At 41.1% G+C, this 17743-nt stretch overlaps 2 protein-coding genes across 7 annotated transcripts; both read right to left on the reverse strand.

Moving 5' to 3' along the window:
* Positions 1-780: 780 nt before the first annotated feature.
* Positions 781-4647, reverse strand: LOC129584571 (uncharacterized). 4 transcript variants are annotated; one of them, XM_055476790.1, is made up of 9 exons: positions 4525-4647; positions 4255-4392; positions 3393-3576; positions 3110-3196; positions 2809-2934; positions 2494-2744; positions 2089-2256; positions 1755-1965; positions 781-1588 (listed from the first exon to the last, which is right to left on the reverse strand). In XM_055476790.1, the coding sequence occupies exons 3-9, from the start codon at positions 3523-3525 to the stop codon at positions 1320-1322; spliced, it is 1245 nt and encodes a 414-aa protein (XP_055332765.1). In that variant the 5' UTR covers positions 3526-3576; positions 4255-4392; positions 4525-4647; the 3' UTR covers positions 781-1319. The 4 variants fall into 4 exon arrangements, with proteins under 4 accessions (XP_055332765.1, XP_055332766.1, XP_055332764.1 ...); XM_055476791.1 differs by lacking the exon at positions 4525-4647 and having other exon boundaries at positions 3393-3550; positions 4255-4518; XM_055476789.1 differs by lacking the exons at positions 4255-4392; positions 4525-4647 and adding an exon at positions 3912-4205.
* Positions 4648-12178: 7531 nt separating this feature from the next.
* Positions 12179-17218, reverse strand: LOC129584570 (nuclear receptor subfamily 2 group C member 2-like). 3 transcript variants are annotated; one of them, XM_055476785.1, is made up of 9 exons: positions 16936-17216; positions 15465-15556; positions 15018-15070; positions 14798-14926; positions 14172-14333; positions 13365-13813; positions 13139-13300; positions 12853-13063; positions 12182-12743 (listed from the first exon to the last, which is right to left on the reverse strand). In XM_055476785.1, exons 1-9 carry the CDS (start codon positions 17056-17058, stop codon positions 12430-12432), a joined length of 1695 nt encoding a protein of 564 aa, XP_055332760.1. In that variant the 5' UTR covers positions 17059-17216; the 3' UTR covers positions 12182-12429. The 3 variants fall into 3 exon arrangements, with proteins under 3 accessions (XP_055332761.1, XP_055332760.1, XP_055332762.1); XM_055476786.1 differs by lacking the exon at positions 14172-14333 and having other exon boundaries at positions 12179-12743; positions 16936-17218; XM_055476787.1 differs by lacking the exon at positions 12182-12743 and having other exon boundaries at positions 12885-13063; positions 13135-13300; positions 16936-17217.
* Positions 17219-17743: the final 525 nt, after the last annotated feature.

A 17743-nucleotide genomic window follows, 5' to 3' on the forward strand; every position in this document is an offset into this window, starting at 1 on the left:
GCTGAAATTTGAAATGCAAGATGGGGTAATAAGCAGCCAACCGGTTAAGAGGAAGATGGGGTAGGGGTCATATCCAGAGGGATTATAACCAGAAAATTCCTCAAGTGACATTTTTTTATGGACATTTTTTTAAACTGTTGAGTATCCTTAAAGGTATGTGGTACGGGTCAGCAAAAACTTTCTCGTGATTGGTGCTCGAGGTGACCCAGACAGAAGGAGCACCTCCCATAGACTTGTATGTTAAACAGTGCTTCCGGAAGAATGTGGTTGCCTAGCGCGCAGAGACACATAACTTCGAGATGATGTTTTCGAAGAATAAGACATGCATTAAAGTAGAGGATTTTTGTATTCTACGAGTACTTGTTATCTACGAAGCATGCAGTAAGATAGAGCTGACAGAACGATCGAAGAAAAAACCGACAAAGCAGTGGCCAAATAAATTTTGCGTTAGTGCGAAAATGTGTTGAAGCGGGATGTCGCGGGCCTTTTGAGCAATAACAAGAGCTTAAAGTGTTGCTCAGTGGTTGGCCAACAAGTTTGTGTTGCATGCTTGACACATCCGACCTACTCTGATTCCTGTGCGAGCTCTCAAAGGGCACCGTCCACCATTCTGACAGTGCCTCCAGTAATATTGCAGAGGTCACGCCGCCATCATTGAAATAGAATGGAGTCAGACGAATTTAGCAAGGGCTTTGAATGGCAAATAGCCCAGCGTAAACCTTTTTGGGTTGTAGCTTCAGTACGAGTAGAATTTCTTACGAAATTTTAAACGGGAGGGAGACATGGACGGTCCTTGGGTCGAACCGCATTTTTATTCAGGTCTGCTTCATTTTAAATCTCGCTGTAAAACAAGCCACGCCCTCGGCCTTGCGATCCATAGTGAAAAAGGTGCATAACACATATGCTAATAATAAAAAAATTAAATAACTAGTAATTTGTTGGTGGGTGACCCATAGTGATTTTTAAGAGAAGCTGTCCGAACTTGGCGCGGCACCCCTGTATCTAGCGCCCATCCACAAAATAAATTCATACTCGTGAAAATTTCAAATACTGTAAAACAAAACGGAACCGGATGTACGTAGTTCATGGACACCACTACACTAGTAACATTTAAAAACACAGAAATAACACTTTAATTTTATACAGAAATATTTAAACGAATTGTTAGCACAGCTGTAACAACACGAGTTTCATAGTGATGTGAGCAGTCACAAGATCTGCACGAACCAAAATCCGGTAAAAGACGTTTGTGCGTGTTGGATGTGACCCTAGCGAAAGAGCAAGAAATCTGCAGAAACACGCCTGTTGTTTTCCGTGCTCTACCGAAGATGACGGCGGGCTGCCAGGACGACTTCCCGAAACGTCACCGATGAAGACCGTATGGGAAACTGCGTGAGGTCCAGGGTGCTAACGTAATCTACAGATAGTTTCTGCACTACAGGAAACTGCCTCATTAGGGAGTCCAGCTTTCGGAAAGTCAATGCTCGCTCTACACTGTTCAATCTTTCGCCAAATAGAAAAAATAAAGTATCCAAATAATAAGTGTGAGTTCGCTCCAAGAGATCCTTATTAGCAGCACCGGATGTGTCTACAAAAACCCACATTCACAAACTACGACAAACGAAGCAGAAAGTAAGCAGTCTGCTTAAATATGTAACCAAACCCAATACTTGAAAATTATCCAACTCAATTTACTTATGCTCTTTCTGGCTAATTCTGAAAATACTGCGAGCATAAACTACCAGTGCACTTGCCTGGCCGAAACAGCGCCACAGCCAATATCAGGTACGTTTCTACGAGCGTCAATCCAAGGCTGTTTAAGGATGCCGCAAAGCTGATAACATATTCCACGTAATCCTGTTCCAACTGGCCAACGGAGATGAGCCAGTACCGACTGCTGTGGACATTTTCAGGCCCCACCAAATAATAAAACTCTCCTTTATATATAAACCGGGAATGGTGAACCTATTTACAGAATGCATATAACCCAAATGATTGTGTGTACTTATTTCAAGTGGGGCTAACTAATGTTCACAAAAGGACTACCTAGTACTACTCGTAGCGCAAATGCAAATCATATTAATTTACCAGCCAATGAATGAGGTATTTTTCGGATACAAGAATCTTTTTATCTTCCACGCTAAAATCGCCAAATCCAGGAAGCATGGATGCAAAAGTCGCTAAACGGACCATGCCATGTCGAACACACTCCGCCGCAATCTCCAGCATTCGCTCAGGCGTGGCCTGTGGTTGGAGCTGAAAATAAACAGCATCAACAGCATCATCCGTGCAATCCTGCACTTACTGTACCGGCCATATCGCGGTAAAAAATTTCTTCGAATCGGAAATACATGCATTCGTGAAGAAATGCAAGTGATCCGGTATACACTGCTATTTCCTTTTTTATAACCGTAAAATTTCTTTCGAAAAAAATAGCATAAAGCCGTGCGGGGAAAGATTTTGTAAGATTCTTAATTGTAAGTAGAACCTTACCGGAACCTGGCCGTCTTCTATGGCAGATACCATGAATTTTGACCACAGCTCGATTTCATCGCCGTAAGCTGCATCCACTGCTGCTGTCACAGCTTTTACAGCGCCTTCTAGTGCGCTCTTTCGTCGGTTTGTAAGATCCCAGTACGCGCTTAAAAAGGGAGGGAGATCAATCGTAGCAGACTTTTGCGAGTGCTGCTCCAGAGGTGCCCGTCTGGCATCATATTCCGTTCTGTGTGGCAGTTCAGTCGAGTCTGAAAAACAATATAAACGCTCTTCTATAAAGATCAATGATAAATCCCGAATACCAGAAATTACCTGAACGACGTAGAACTTTATGCACAGGTAAGCCCTCGCCATCCTCCTCCGAATTTGTGTCTGACTCACAAATGTGCGAGCTATTGCGCCTGACTGGAGAAATACTTGAACAAATAACTGATTTCCCTGCAAATTTTGACCGGTCAAATACAAGCAGACAGGACCGCGGATAATCCGATATTTTAGTACCGTTATACAACTTATACTATCGTACGACTGTCGACCGCAAGGGTAAAAAAAGGTAAAAACTGTGACTGATTAATCGTAATTCGTAACCATATTATTATTACGACCAACTTACTATTACGGTTTCCAATGATAACAGAAGATACACTACTTCCGGAGCCCGAGCAGAAGGAAGATCCTTGGGAGGGAGCAAATCTCAAAACTGCAACAAATGCCTTCAGCACAGCTCAGAAATTTAATTTGCGATTACAAATCTGTATCGTTTAAAAACGACCCTCGAATCTACGTACTTTCAGTGGCAATAACACTGCTGATCAAGGTGAAAGCGGGCAATGTCTGATTACGTTTTTGATATTTTCAGTATGTAGTATGAACTCGTCCAGCTCACAGTAACTTACCAGTATTCTGCAAGCGATCAGGCGAAACTGCCGATTCGCGTGGCCGTTCGTCCGGCTCGTGTCCACTGGCGATCTGACTGTGGGCAATGAGATCGGATTTATAAGCGGACACCTTTTTCGGGTATGGGCTCATTTCGTTTTTGCAAGCTCTGCGACGCCTACACAGGATACGGGTAATGAAATCCTAAGGGCAGCAGAAAAAATAAAACAGATTAATATAATAATATAATTTAATATAAAATATAATTTGGAGCCATATGTTATTATTTTCTTACACTGCTAAAGCACTTAGTATTTCTGTCAAGAATTAATAAGGTTCATCACATTAATTATCATTACACTGATTACAAACTGCACTCCTTGCAGACTAGACTTACGGTAAGCTTCACAAAATTGTAACGAACATCGCAAGATCAAAATCTTCTTTCGGATATATTAAACTTCATGAAAGATAACAACGCGTCAATATCGAATATTACTGTACTGTACATTTATAAGTGTCATTTCGATAAAAGTTACCATAATTCACAAGCTGCTCAAGACTTTTTGCCAGGAAACGTTAGCTGTTACACTGCACTAACAGTGCAATCCACTACGAATCCAAAACTTAAAATGAATACTCATAAAGAAAAACAATCTTCCAAACACAGAACTCTATCAGGTAATTGAACCGTAATTCTTGCTACAAAAATACTCTGTACTACGAGCATTCTGCAATATTATTCTGTTGCATTAGTGATTAGGTAGTAAAAATAACAAAAAAAAACTACCCAGAGTCCCAGACACCCAGTCTGCTACGAGCTCAGAATATTATACTGTTACTTAAACTGGCTGCACAGCTATCCATATCTTTGGAAAATACCTTTAAAACCGTCTAAATCCAAACCAGTTTGATGTCCAATTCAAAATTTTGGTGTCATTTTCGATTGTTGACAGTTTCCTCTCACTCGCTTGATACTTCAGAGGCACCGTCCAAAATCGACAGTACGTATTTCATTTACTACATTATGCAGAAAATATAGGTATTTACTATTCTGCAGATATAAATTCATATTGTATATAGTATATACAGTAGAATAATATAAATACTAGATATTCGCGATGTTGCGCCTCGTAGTTCTTGGCATTTCACCTCGTCAGCTCACGTTGCACAAGCCACAAAGTAAAGAACCGATGCGATTCGCCTCTCAGCTTCAAAAGCTAAGGGTTGATGCCATGCTTTAACTAATTAATCGTATAAATATGTTGTCTTTTTGTATGTAAAACCGTTCGCAAGATCAAAATCTTCTTTCGGATATATTAAACTTCATGAAAGATAACAACGCGTCAATATCGAATATTACTGTACTGTACATTTATAAGTGTCATTTCGATAAAAGTTACCATAATTCACAAGCTGCTCAAGACTTTTTGCCAGGAAACGTTAGCTGTTACACTGCACTAACAGTGCAATCCACTACGAATCCAAAACTTAAAATGAATACTCATAAAGAAAAACAATCTTCCAAACACAGAACTCTATCAGGTAATTGAACCGTAATTCTTGCTACAAAAATACTCTGTACTACGAGCATTCTGCAATATTATTCTGTTGCATTAGTGATTAGGTAGTAAAAATAACAAAAAAAAACTACCCAGAGTCCCAGACACCCAGTCTGCTACGAGCTCAGAATATTATACTGTTACTTAAACTGGCTGCACAGCTATCCATATCTTTGGAAAATACCTTTAAAACCGTCTAAATCCAAACCAGTTTGATGTCCAATTCAAAATTTTGGTGTCATTTTCGATTGTTGACAGTTTCCTCTCACTCGCTTGATACTTCAGAGGCACCGTCCAAAATCGACAGTACGTATTTCATTTACTACATTATGCAGAAAATATAGGTATTTACTATTCTGCAGATATAAATTCATATTGTATATAGTATATACAGTAGAATAATATAAATACTAGATATTCGCGATGTTGCGCCTCGTAGTTCTTGGCATTTCACCTCGTCAGCTCACGTTGCACAAGCCACAAAGTAAAGAACCGATGCGATTCGCCTCTCAGCTTCAAAAGCTAAGGGTTGATGCCATGCTTTAACTAATTAATCGTATAAATATGTTGTCTTTTTTGTATGTAAAAACCGTTCACATTTACTGTAATCTATATTCTACGGTATAGAACACCAAAAATGGTCCAAAATTATTGCTTTCCGTACAAAACCCAGACGGACACACCACCGCTTACGATTGGTGGAAAACTAGATAGTAATGACGTGTACTCGTAAGCGAGATAGCGGCACCCGGTTTCTACTTTCCACTTTCTAGGTAGCTGTCTCTCATATTTAATTTACTGTACTTACTTTATTACCGCACCAGGCGCACCTTCCATAGTCGTATCACTCGTAGTCGTATGCTTGTGAACGTATTAATTCAACCACAATTCCGTGTGGCAAAATTATTCACTACTGTGCGGGATACCGACAACTCAAAAGGATGTGGGTATTTCCGTGTTGGGATGTACAGTAGAAACACTATTGTACTTAATTCCCCCTTGTGTGATTTTATTAATTTTGTACGTCATTAATTTTAGAGTCTTAAAGACCGGTAGCGGCATGGCGGCGGCGACGCACATACTGATTGTAAGCCGTAGATTGTATTCTACTCTCTAGCTAGCTATCAGAACCGTCGTATTTCATATGAATTTTATGCACGCAGAATTTTGCAAAATTAATACTGCAATTACTGCTATTTCTAAATAATACAGTACTGTAATTCTGTCTGTAATACTTATAAATGAATGAGTTAGGAGTACAAGCACTACCCGTTACTTCCTTACTTATTTCCTAAAGTCAGAGGCCAGATAATAATAACTGTAATTCGTAAAGACTATTGTACAACGGATTGAGACTATTGTACAACGGATTTAGATGAAAGCCAAAGAAAGATTCGAAATCAGCGAAATTTTTGGCCTGGGAACGGTCTCCAAAATCCAAATTTGAAATTACTTTTTAAGTACAGTACTGTGCGTGCTTTCAGCTTCGTACAGTCCAGTAGAAGCGCAAAGTCAAACTGCAAAGCATCCGTGTTGTTATCGCACTAAAATAAGCTAATTAAATCTATTTTAATACTCATCCTCCTCAGAGCTTCAAGATTGATAAAATTGTAAAACCATAAAATTATACAAAAAGAATTATATCCAGTAATCAAGTTGATAACGGGCTTCTTAATTCGAGATCACACCATTCGCGTAGCTGCTCCCCTGATGGCATCGTATCACAAAATCGTTTCCCATTCTTCAATTTCATCGGCATTTCACTGGAATCCACCTTTAGTATATAACGTTTGATAACTTCTTGAAACAGCCTTAACGCCGGCCACAATTGCTCGATCTTGGACATTATGTTCTTGTCTCCGATACGGTGAGCAGTGATGTACATCAACACATCCATATAGTGCTTGTGAATAATCGCCAAGAATGTTTTATCCTCTACCGAAGCCGTTTCTACGATGGTCCAGTGGATGCAAATTAACTACCAGTTTACGCAATGAAAGTTTTCAATGGCCTTACCAGGGTCAAACAGCAGAACGACAAATAAAAGGAATTTTTCAATAATATTCAATTGCAAAGCTCGAAGGCGGACGGAGATCTCCACTACAAAATCCACATAATCTTCTTCGCTGAAACAATTGAGAAGGTACTACAAAATTTATCAGTACTTACCGGCCCAGGTGGAGTGTTTTGGAAGAACCGTCACACGGAGAACCACCCGGGCATTTTTGACGAACCCGCCGTACTAGTATGGAGGGCCGTAGCCTCTTGACCCGGTCCGGAAATTTTGACCGGCCCAGGTGGCGTATTTTAGAAGAACCGTCACGGAGAACCCGGGCATTATTGACGAACCCGCCGTACTAAAGTATGGAGGGGCCGTAAATTTTGACCTGGTCCGGAAACTTTGACTGGTCCAGGTGGCGTGTTTTGGAAAACCGTCACGCAGAGAACCACCGGGCATTATTGACGAACCGCCGTACTAATGTATGGCGGGGGCGTAAATTGGACCGGTCCGGAAATTTGACCGGTCTAGGTGCCGTGTCTTGGAAGAACCGTCACACGGAAAACCATTTGGGCATTATAAGCGAACCCGCCGTACTTATGTAGAGTGAAACCGTATTTTGACCCAGTCAAGAATTTTGACGGGTTTAGGTGGTGTGTTGGGTGAGCCGTTAACCGTCACGCTTAGAACCACCTGGTCAATATAGACGAAGCCACCGTTCTATTGTATGGGGGGCGTAAATTTGGACCTGCCCGGAAAGTTCGTTTTCGGTCCGGAACTTAGTTTCACGACGGAAAAATAAATCACGGGAACAACGTTTAACAAAACTGAAGAACTTTTGATATATCAAAACGGCGTTGAGAATTGTAAAAGGGAGAAGGTTCAACTTTTAAAATGTTTTTTTCCGGCAAGCTTTCAGTAGGCACTTGCTTGGTTCCCAAAATGCAGAAAGACCAAGCAGGCATAAACCTCGGCTGTATTTTAGAATCCAGCCGGCCCAATCGAGGCCAATCTACCTGCTGCTGAAACTTCTACGGCTGTGCCGTCGCCATCTCGAGACTGCTACTCACTGATGGGTCGAGACTCCGAAAAAACTGATAGTACTTGCGTGACACGGACCAGGAAATAAAGCAATTTTTATTTGTTCTGTTATTCAAATGAAAGACAGGTGCAACATTTTTGATGCATCTGGCGACGTCCGAATCGTTGCCAGCTGCAACAAGAATGTGACCAAACGCATCACGTTCACAAGCAAACCCGATGTCGCTATAACAAGGTATACAAGAACCTGAATTGGCGGTTTAATCTTGATCGGTGGTTGACCACCACTAGAACCCGCAGCTCGACAGTTGCAACAGTTCAAGCAGGTTTCCGATTTATTGCGCCTTTGGAGGCGGGCTTCAAACAAATTTGTGGCTGCCGATATGAAACTTACTTAAAGCCATTTATCACAATCACAGTATACCGTCACTAAAGATTAAAGGTAAATATTGCAACGTAGTATCCAATAATGCAACGTCCAAATTATGCAACGTAGAATCAAGCGATTGCAAAGTCAATCGTTCAATTGACTCCGATTAAGTTTATCTGGAGTTGCTGAGCGAAATCGACTCCGTCCTTACCGCCGAGTCGCCAGAATGGCATCATACCAAATTGTTCTGCAGAATTGAAGTGTGGATCGGCAGTCGATCCTTAATCTGGGTCCAGCCTTGACAAGCCCTTCGTAAAATTTTTTTGGTCATTTTAACAGATCTTTTACCGGCCATTTGAGCTTGCTTTCACCGCTTTTCGGCAGGATCGGTTAACCAACTTAAAGATATTGAGGCACCACTGAACCACCAGTAAATTCGCGTCAGTGAGTATCTAAAGATTCGACCAGACAAAACTTAGAGCGATTCGTCAACAATTTTTGGAATACCCGTATCGTTTTAGTATCGAGCCGCAGGATGCAGATTCCTGCCAGGTTCCTCGAGCCAGAACTAAACTCTAGCAAAAGCTACACTCCGTTGAAAGGCCTATGGTGGTTGCTGGAGCTGTACAACATAAGTATCTCACTCAAGAAAACGTGGTCGCAGCTCACAGCAGCAAAAAGCCGCCCGTCGTAAAGTGCAAAACCTGGGTAACTGTGATACGACATTGAGAGACGGCTCTCAAGTCCCGCATGAAGATTCGAGTTGAAGCAGACCAGCTACAAATAACTGCAGACAAATGCCTTTAATAACTGGTAGATCAGTGATTCGAGAAGTTGTTTTCCTAAACTCGACCGGAGTAGACAAAAATCGTCTGAGCATTGACACATGAGATCTACAAATGGCCGACGCCAACAACCGCAATAATTTACATGGAGCTGAAACCTCCACACAGACAAAACCGAAAACAGAAAGAATGGCCGCAAACCGTACCAGCTGCACCTATGGGGTGCCCCAGCCTATCCGATACCAAAACCCCAGAGGCAATGGAGAAAAAAGAAATTGAAGCAGATCACACGGCTATCTCTGCTCCCCAACACCCTAAAAGGAAGAAGCCATCAGGCGGGAAGACAGGCAAGAGTCCTCCACATGGAGTTTATGGAGTATGGGATCCCTGTACCACATGGCTTTGAAATTCCGCGCTTAGATTTAAACAGGCCTACCTGCCGGTCCATGGAATACCCGCACCCATCTGGAAAACAAGATACCAGCATCGTGCAGAACATGTGGCAAAGAGGCATCTCATGAAAACGAGGGCCCTAAAAATTTGCCACCAATGACGAGCCCTTATGCGCGGAAATTACGGTTCAACAGCCGGAATGAGGAAAGGAATAAATGCAACCCCTTGGACGGCTCCGACTATCCTTGCTTAACGGTAGAATGCCAGATTTGGCACTGCGATACGGATATCGTTCAAAGCATCCGTTACCTGAAGTGACGGCAAGTCGTCGTTCCCATTCCCACGGACAAGGTTGAAAAGAAAAAGGCCTACCCGGGAGACCCTTGGTATGCTAACCAGGATAGTTACCTAAGTCTACAGCCTGCTGGCTAAGGGTGGGTAACCGACACTATCGGCGATTGATTACGGGTTGCGAAGCCACTGTGCCACCGAATAGGGCACGAAAAGATCACCGCAGCCAGATAGCCCCGCCGCTAAGCGCAAAAAATTGAGTGTCAAATATTCACTATATGCTTTGTCAAATGCAAACCGCCATTTTCAAACAAATTCTCGCGTATCTGCTCCTGCTTTTATTCATCACCGGAACCGAATTTCGTTGTTTCAAATCTTCCGCATGCCAGTATGCGCAAGAAAATCAAGAGCCACTGTTGTTTAACTGCAGTGGCTCTGACATCCCAAAATCATGGACTCGAATGGGTTTTGGAAAAGTTGGCTTTGCATTCATTTATTCGTTGTTTAACTGCCAGTTACTTTATCGTTTTCCGTCGTAAGTAGTACCTTATCGGTTATTACCATAATTACTATATCATTTTCCGCCACCACTTACCCTTGTTTTTTCGCTGTTACTTGATTTACCACTTTTTGTTACTTGAATCATACATTTACATTTAGCTTTAAGCCTGCTTTCCGCGAAGTGAAGGCCAACTACTCTCCTTATCTCTTGCAGTCTCAGCAGAAATGCATCCCACTGAGTGGAATAGTGTTTCTTCTATATTGTATTTGAAATAAGGATATGTTTTATTCTCGTTTCATTTTTTCGCTTCGCGACTCTTTTTGCTCTTTCGGGACCATCCCTTACGCGCCAGGTGTAGCACTGTTTATTGGCTGGTTGCGGCCGTCAAGTTGAAGAGCTGGCTCAAAATCCTAAAACATGCCGGTCAGCACTCCCTGTGACCATGATGCTTCTGGCTGCTATCCTAAGGCCGGTTTGCGCTAAGCCAGCTGTGCTTAACGATTTTTCTCTGTGCTCCGACTGCCCACTACCCCTTTGGAGCTAAGCGCGTTATGTCAGACTGCCAACCCGCTCTCGACTGCCTACTCTTTCCTGCGTGCAAAAACCGGCTTTGCTATTCTCCAAAACATTCCATTCGGCCGACCGCACTCAGAAACAAAATCTCAATGTTATAAGTCCCGTCGCCGCTAAGTTACCTGTCAGTACTGTTGGTCGTGTCCGTGGACGTCGATGTCGTATCAGTGGGCTGACCTCACTAAGCCGGCTATGACCCGGTGTGACCCGGTAGCCTGAACATGTTTAATTTGAAAAATAGTTAACGCTACTTCTGCACAGACAGACATCTGTTTAATAATCGCTTTTTGTCTATAACAAACAGACAAGTTTGCGGGTTGCCAGAATTGTATGAGATCATTTATCGGGTTTTGCTGTGGGTTCTTATTACAAATTTACAGCAGACTTCATTACCCAATAAAAGGATGTACCCTTCTATACCCTATTTATACCCAATAAAAGGATGTACAAACAAATACGGTCGTCTTATCCTGACAGTCGGTGCCAGGACCGACATAGTATAGGACGTCTGACGTAAAAGCTTACCGATATGTCCCAGCATATGATGCAGCTGGGAACAGTAAGACAGACCCCCGCATGTTTACTGTTGTTGGTGTTTTATTCAAAGAAGTTTTTGCACAAAAAAGTCTTACACGCTCGCTCGCTTGCACTAAGGGCGGTTACGACCTTCTATACTAGTGTATTTTACTTGTACAGATACATACTTTGGTGTGCCGGTACCTTCGAAGAACCGCCGACAATCGATAATTTGATAGCCGATTTTGTGCAATCGTATGATTTCGATTAAGGATCGACAGATCTCGTACGTCATTCCAGATGGTTTGGAATGAAAATCTCGATCTACGATACCTGGCTGCTTGAATCCTGCTTTCAAAATTTCGCTGAATTTCTGGGTGGATAGATTATAAAATATCGAATAGAATTAATACATACGTCCTTTTACGGTTTTACCACAGAGACTACAGGGTAGTAGCCACCGTAGTATTACCAGTTGTGTGGTTTTGCCGTATTTTCCCTATTCCTATCACTTTAAGTAAATTTAAAAATGTAATTCTACTACTTATTTTCTTTTCCATCCACTCATAATCGCTACCATACTACTCGGTAGTAGAATCCGCTGGATTCAAACAAGATCTCAGATCTGCTCATACGATATAAATACCGTATTTGCAAGCCGCTGACCGAGAACTGGAAGAAACGTCATTGTTCATGAAATTGACGTATCGCACACCAACCGAACAGGCAATAATGATTCTATAAATTATAACTAACCGGCCAGAGTGCACTAGAATTTCAAAGGCCACATTTTCTGAAATACATTTATTTCAGACTTTACTGTTAGGTGATAACGATTTCCATGACATTTCTATATCTGCCGAGCACAAAGTCTTTTAATAAAACACAGATCAAATTTCACCCTATAAAACGAGGATACAGTATGCAATTCTGTTCTGAGTAAACTCTCTATTCAGAAATATAAACATGTAATTCCACAAATGTCCGTTCCACAAACAACGAAAAATACTGGTAGTAATTGCAATTCAGTATACTTGTCTGTCGGCATGAAACCTATTAACTAGCGCGCTCTGATCCCTCTTCCGTAGTATACTGTTAAACAGTTCCGTGAATGTTTGTCCACTGGCCATGCAGAGCGGCAAAGAACCAAAATCAAGCTGTGTAACATACAGCTCAGAGACCTGATTCATCGTGGGAATACGGGTGAAAAACTGCTGGAGGGCAGTAACCATTTGTCTTCCTTGCGAAAGACCAGAAACATAATGCATTAGTGCGTCTAGGTAATGAGCATGCAGAGCTTCCAAAGCGGCTCTGTCGTCCGCCGGAAATCGAGGATCAACTGAAACAAAAGGAATTATGCACTCTCTGTACACGTAAATTACCGTAACTAATCGTAAAAAAATATAAACAAATGTATATTTGGCCACACAAAACTAAAGCCTACGCACTCGGATGAAGAATGGATACAACCAGCAGAAGATATCGCATAACATCATCCAGTTGTAACTGTCGAATGTCGAGTACACATCTGTACACGTAATCCGCATATTCTTTCTCACAGACTTTGTCAACAAGGTAAGCTCGTTGATCCAGTTCAATATCAGCCAGTATGTATACTTCACGATCTGCATTGTTGTAATAAAACGATGAATGGAAAAACTAAAACACACAACAAAAGCTTTTACAAAAGCTGCATGTACCAAACAAGCAAACAGAAGGAATTTTCTTACTTACAACCCAAAAATTAAGATATCGTTGTGGGATTAACTTCTGCAGCAACTGCGGATCCAGTTCAGCGAATCCCGGAAGGGTTTGTAGAAATAGTTTAAAACATAGCGAATTATTGCCTATATCATGTTGTAAAGCCCGTAACACGCGTCTTTCGGTCTCTAATGACTGCAAAAAAATCAAAACGTCGAACTGACTGAATCGACCAAATAAAAACCCAACGCTGGCTCACCGCATCTTTTTGCAAGAATGATGGATGGCTCTGGTAACTTTCGAACTTATTCGCCAGTTTTGAGATAACACAGTCGATGGCGTGCTGCACCTTATTTATCGTTTCCACAAGAAAAAGGTTCCGGTTAAACATGGCTCGGACGTAATTACCCAGAAATTTCGGCATAGTGGAACGGTCCGAAGTTTCCAGCCAATCGGGGGACACAACTGGAAACAATCCGGACAACATCCAGCTCGAAAATAAATTCACTGTAATGGCTGGGAAATCTTCGCTATCCTTGTCAAGTAAACCGAATGATGCTCGTGGATTAACTGGTACAAGCTCGGTTGACCTATGAGCCCCACCACTGTCAACAGATGACCCACTATCTGCCGACCCGTCAAAACTTCTGGTCGAAAAGGATGTGCGGCCCGGCTCTGAGGAAAATTCCTTCAGAGGTGTCATGATCACTAAAAAAGGAAATGCGGTCAGAAATATTCAGAACCAATAATTACCTGCTACCAGTAGAATCATCTTTATGCACAGAATTCAGTATCCACTTGCCCTTTTGAAAACAAATTAAGTACCTACTCCTAGTAACTGCTGCTTTTTGTATTGTCAGCTTATCTTATCAGATGACTACTACTATTTAAAATTTTCATCTATGTAAACGAAGTTATTTAAATTTTCGAACTGCTAAATACGCAGTAAATTAAATTAAGTAGCTACTTTTGTCAGCAAGAATGTACTGACAGGTCCAGGTCCTTTACAAACATTCAAAGACTTTGGAACTCGATAAAAGGCTTCATTTTCTGTTACATTATCCACCTTTAACGCGTGGATAACTTTCAGACTGCTGTCGAAGCGCTAAAGCGCTACTGTAATCTTGAGATTCAGGTTTCGGACGTGACAGTGGCACAACACAGCTTCCGGAAAAGCTTCCTAATCGAAACACCGATGTAAGATTGCCCCTGGCGTAGGTGTCCGAATCTGCAAAGCAACCACTAACTAGAAAACGCACTAGATAATTTCCCAGAAATGTTGCAAAGGATATACCACTGACGTCAAGCGACAACTCATTATCAGCATAGCATCTACACTGACTACACATCAGGCTTCATACTTTCGCCAATAAAGCGAAAAACCTGAAAGCATCCCCATTATATGCTAGAATTTTCCTCCCACTTTAGCGTAAACATTCGTAATTATCGAAGGCTTTGCGTGCATCGTTCTGGAGTCTGGACCAAGCAATTGACTTGCAGACGTTATCAGAAATCGCCGCAATGTGAAAATATCTACGTCCTTTCCAAGCTAACCACTCACAAACAGCCTAATAACGTACTCGCCGTTTGACACAACCAACGCTTTACAGGAACTGTGGCTGCTAACTGACTGCTCTCGCAGTGCATAATAAATCCACAAAAAACTCTCAGTGGTCAGCCCATGAATCTTACCAGTACTCCATGACATCGAGTCGTCTTGATCAGGAGCATAGTCTTTGTCGGGATTATTGTCGTCTGCCATAGCGGGAGAAGTCTCGGACTTCTCGTCCTTTGAGCGCCATGATCGGCTGCCTTTTACCGCTAATTACAAAACACAAAACTCTTAAAATTATGCACCTAAATATGATGCTTCTTTACTTGCTTAGATCTATGTGAATTCTTTGCATCTTACCTCTAACATCCATTCCTTCTTCCTGGCAGCGTCGAAAACGGCAGGCTTTGCATCTAAAAAATATGTACCGAATCATCAAAACCAACAAGTTCAAATAACGAGAATAAAGGAAGAATGGGAATGTAAGACTACACGACAATATGTTTAAAACTTCAAATCATTTTACTGCTCCTACCGCATATTTACCAAGTAATAAAAATTCCCTGACAGCGAAGAAATTTTTCTTTTTAAGACATATCGCTGAAATGCCATGCTCCCATCTCGCAACATAATCAGCAAGGACTACGTAGGGTATTATTTCACCTCGCAAAAAATCTTCAAAAATCACAAATTTTCATAAACATTATGGAGTGAAGGAGTTCTTCGGCAGCTTTGTATCGCAGCATAAAATTTAAATTTGATACTCGAGAGACGAAAGAAAATTACAGAGATTTCTGTAGTAACCACCTGCGGCCTCTTGTTCCGGCAGTGACGGGACATGTTGATCCAAAGTAACACTTGTACTTAATTCCATTTATAATCCCTCTTTTGTAGAATGCCTACGAAAATCGCATTTCCAGTCTTTACCCAAATTTAACAAGTCTAGAATTTCATACATACAATGCAGCATTTAAAATATCGCAGATATTAGTACCGATGCAATAAGCATAACACCAGAGTGCAGAATTGTAGTTCTCATAATTATGAAATACGAAAACGAGTACTATTCAAGTACAAGTACACCGTCTGTACACCTGTTTTATCGTTAATAAACTGCGTAGTGCCTACTACTGTATTGTACAGTAGGATATCAAGAGTACGGTACACAATTAGAATCCAATTACATTACAATAAAATTACAATATTTTACAATTTTACAGTTTTACGTGCTTCCGTGGTCAGTACTGGTATTGTACTTACAGGCTTACATAGAATTTAATAATTACTATGCAATCTTGTAATTTTAACTTGAATTAAACTTTGTTGTTAATTTTATAATTTTTTCCATAAATCAACACAAGTAGTTTAGGCTCAAAACTTTTAGCCCGTAGAGCGTACGTTTATACCATGCAAATGGCGATTTTTGGTTTACGCATCCCGTATTACTGTTATCGCTAGAGTAGTAACAACGCAATCGCTACAATAAAATATAATACGCATATTCTGTAATTTCAATTACAACAGCATATATTTCTGACGACGTCCTTATTCGTTACGTAGGGTATCGGTCAGTAATCACTCTGTATCCGTCCTTGAAAGTGAGAAAATTCAAAAACAAACTAACTGCGTATTAAATAAACTCGCACTCAAAGGTGTTGTCAACAAAATAAAAGGGTCCTTTCTTCCAGCAAAGAGACTAAAAAAGGTGAAACAATGTTTATCTACTTACGGCTTTCGCGTTTATCTAAAACACATTCTCAAGCTCTGTCCAAAATCCTTGTTGAACAGCCACAGGCTACAAGGTATGAGCCACCACGTCATTACTGAATCTGACACAAATCACAAATACCTAATGGTACGCACTAAAATCTGAAAAATAGGTAACCGGTTTATTTAATACGGTACTGCATTTTCCATACATATTACTTAACAGTCAACAAGTGCTAAAACTGCCTAAAAGCCTATAAATGAAAATAATTCAAACTCAAAACTGTAACGAAACGTGAGACGTTGCGTCGTATTATAAGAAAATTCAGAACCACACAGGTCCACACTGCATACTGATATTAAAGTACGTTAGCTGCGTTCTGTAGCCTGCAATAATGTAACTCAAGTAAATGTTACAAAGCACAAACGGTAATAACTTTATATTCCGGATAACAAAACCGTAAAAGCATTACTCAGTTTAGGTAACACAAATTTGCTAAAGACAGAAAAGCAACGTACGGTAACTACAGTAGCTTCCTTCCATTCATGGACGACGCTGCGCATTTCTTACCTTGCACCCTTCACAGCTGATCACGCCGTAGTGAACTCCAGTTGATCGGCCACCACACACTTTACACCGCGCGCTGGTTCCGGAATCGTAATCAACGGCGCCATGTTTTTTCTTCAATTCCATAATTGTAGAGAAACACACATAATCGATATGAGAATCCAAATAATACTGTGAGCCTGTGAGGTGACATCAGCACAGATCATAAACGAAAAGCTATGAGTTCTAGTCAAAAGATGCAATCAAACCACGTACGAATGCAAAACTGCTCGACTGTCTCGCTTACGGAAAACATTTTCTTACCAATGATATAGGCTGCCAATACTGTGCTAACCAGCCAGCCCGGGCTTTTCACCGGCTGGTGACCGGTTATCGATTTTTCTGGTTCTTTCGAAAATTGAACTGATTGCAAATGTTGCAAAGAAATTCACGAGTCTGCGCAGCCCACCTTTATGCGTATTTGAAAAATAATAGCATACCTTTATATTTTGAGTTAAATAAAACTTTAAATCTTTATAACTACAAGAAAGTTGTTTCGGGGTTGGGTACGTTAAATTTAACAAACACCACACATACCATACAGTATCTGATTTTAAATGCACTAACCATAAGTAGTGTGAGTATCAACCGCCCGCTGTGGTCAGTCAAATCTGATGTCATTGCACGTTATTAAACAGAAAAATTGAAAAATTTGTGTGGAGGAGCGTTTCCCAAATTAATTTTCTCTGTGGTTACATTGTACATAGTACTACATACATAGTATGATAGTATCCAGAGGCTCCACGAGACCCCTGACGACCTCGGGACATTT

Source organism: Paramacrobiotus metropolitanus, unplaced genomic scaffold (assembly GCF_019649055.1).
Source record: "Paramacrobiotus metropolitanus isolate TYO unplaced genomic scaffold, Prichtersi_v1.0 Parri_scaffold0000014, whole genome shotgun sequence".
Lineage (NCBI taxonomy): Eukaryota > Metazoa > Tardigrada > Eutardigrada > Parachela > Macrobiotidae > Paramacrobiotus > Paramacrobiotus metropolitanus.

Coding starts and splice junctions, on each gene's coding strand:
- LOC129584571 (XM_055476789.1), bottom strand. Junction 2,745..2,808: donor TAAAGTTCTACGTCGTTCAG/GTAATTTCTGGT, acceptor ATTGTTTTTCAG/ACTCGACTGAACTGCCACAC. Junction 1,589..1,754: donor TGTGGCGCTGTTTCGGCCAG/GCAAGTGCACTG, acceptor GGGTTTTTGTAG/ACACATCCGGTGCTGCTAAT.
- LOC129584570 (XM_055476785.1), bottom strand. CDS start 17,058: ATGGAATTGAAGAAAAAACATGGCGCCGTTGATTACGATTCCGGAACC. Junction 14,927..15,017: donor AGAAGGAATGGATGTTAGAG/GTAAGATGCAAA, acceptor TTTTGTAATTAG/CGGTAAAAGGCAGCCGATCA. Junction 12,744..12,852: donor TGTATCCATTCTTCATCCGA/GTGCGTAGGCTT, acceptor CTTTTGTTTCAG/TTGATCCTCGATTTCCGGCG.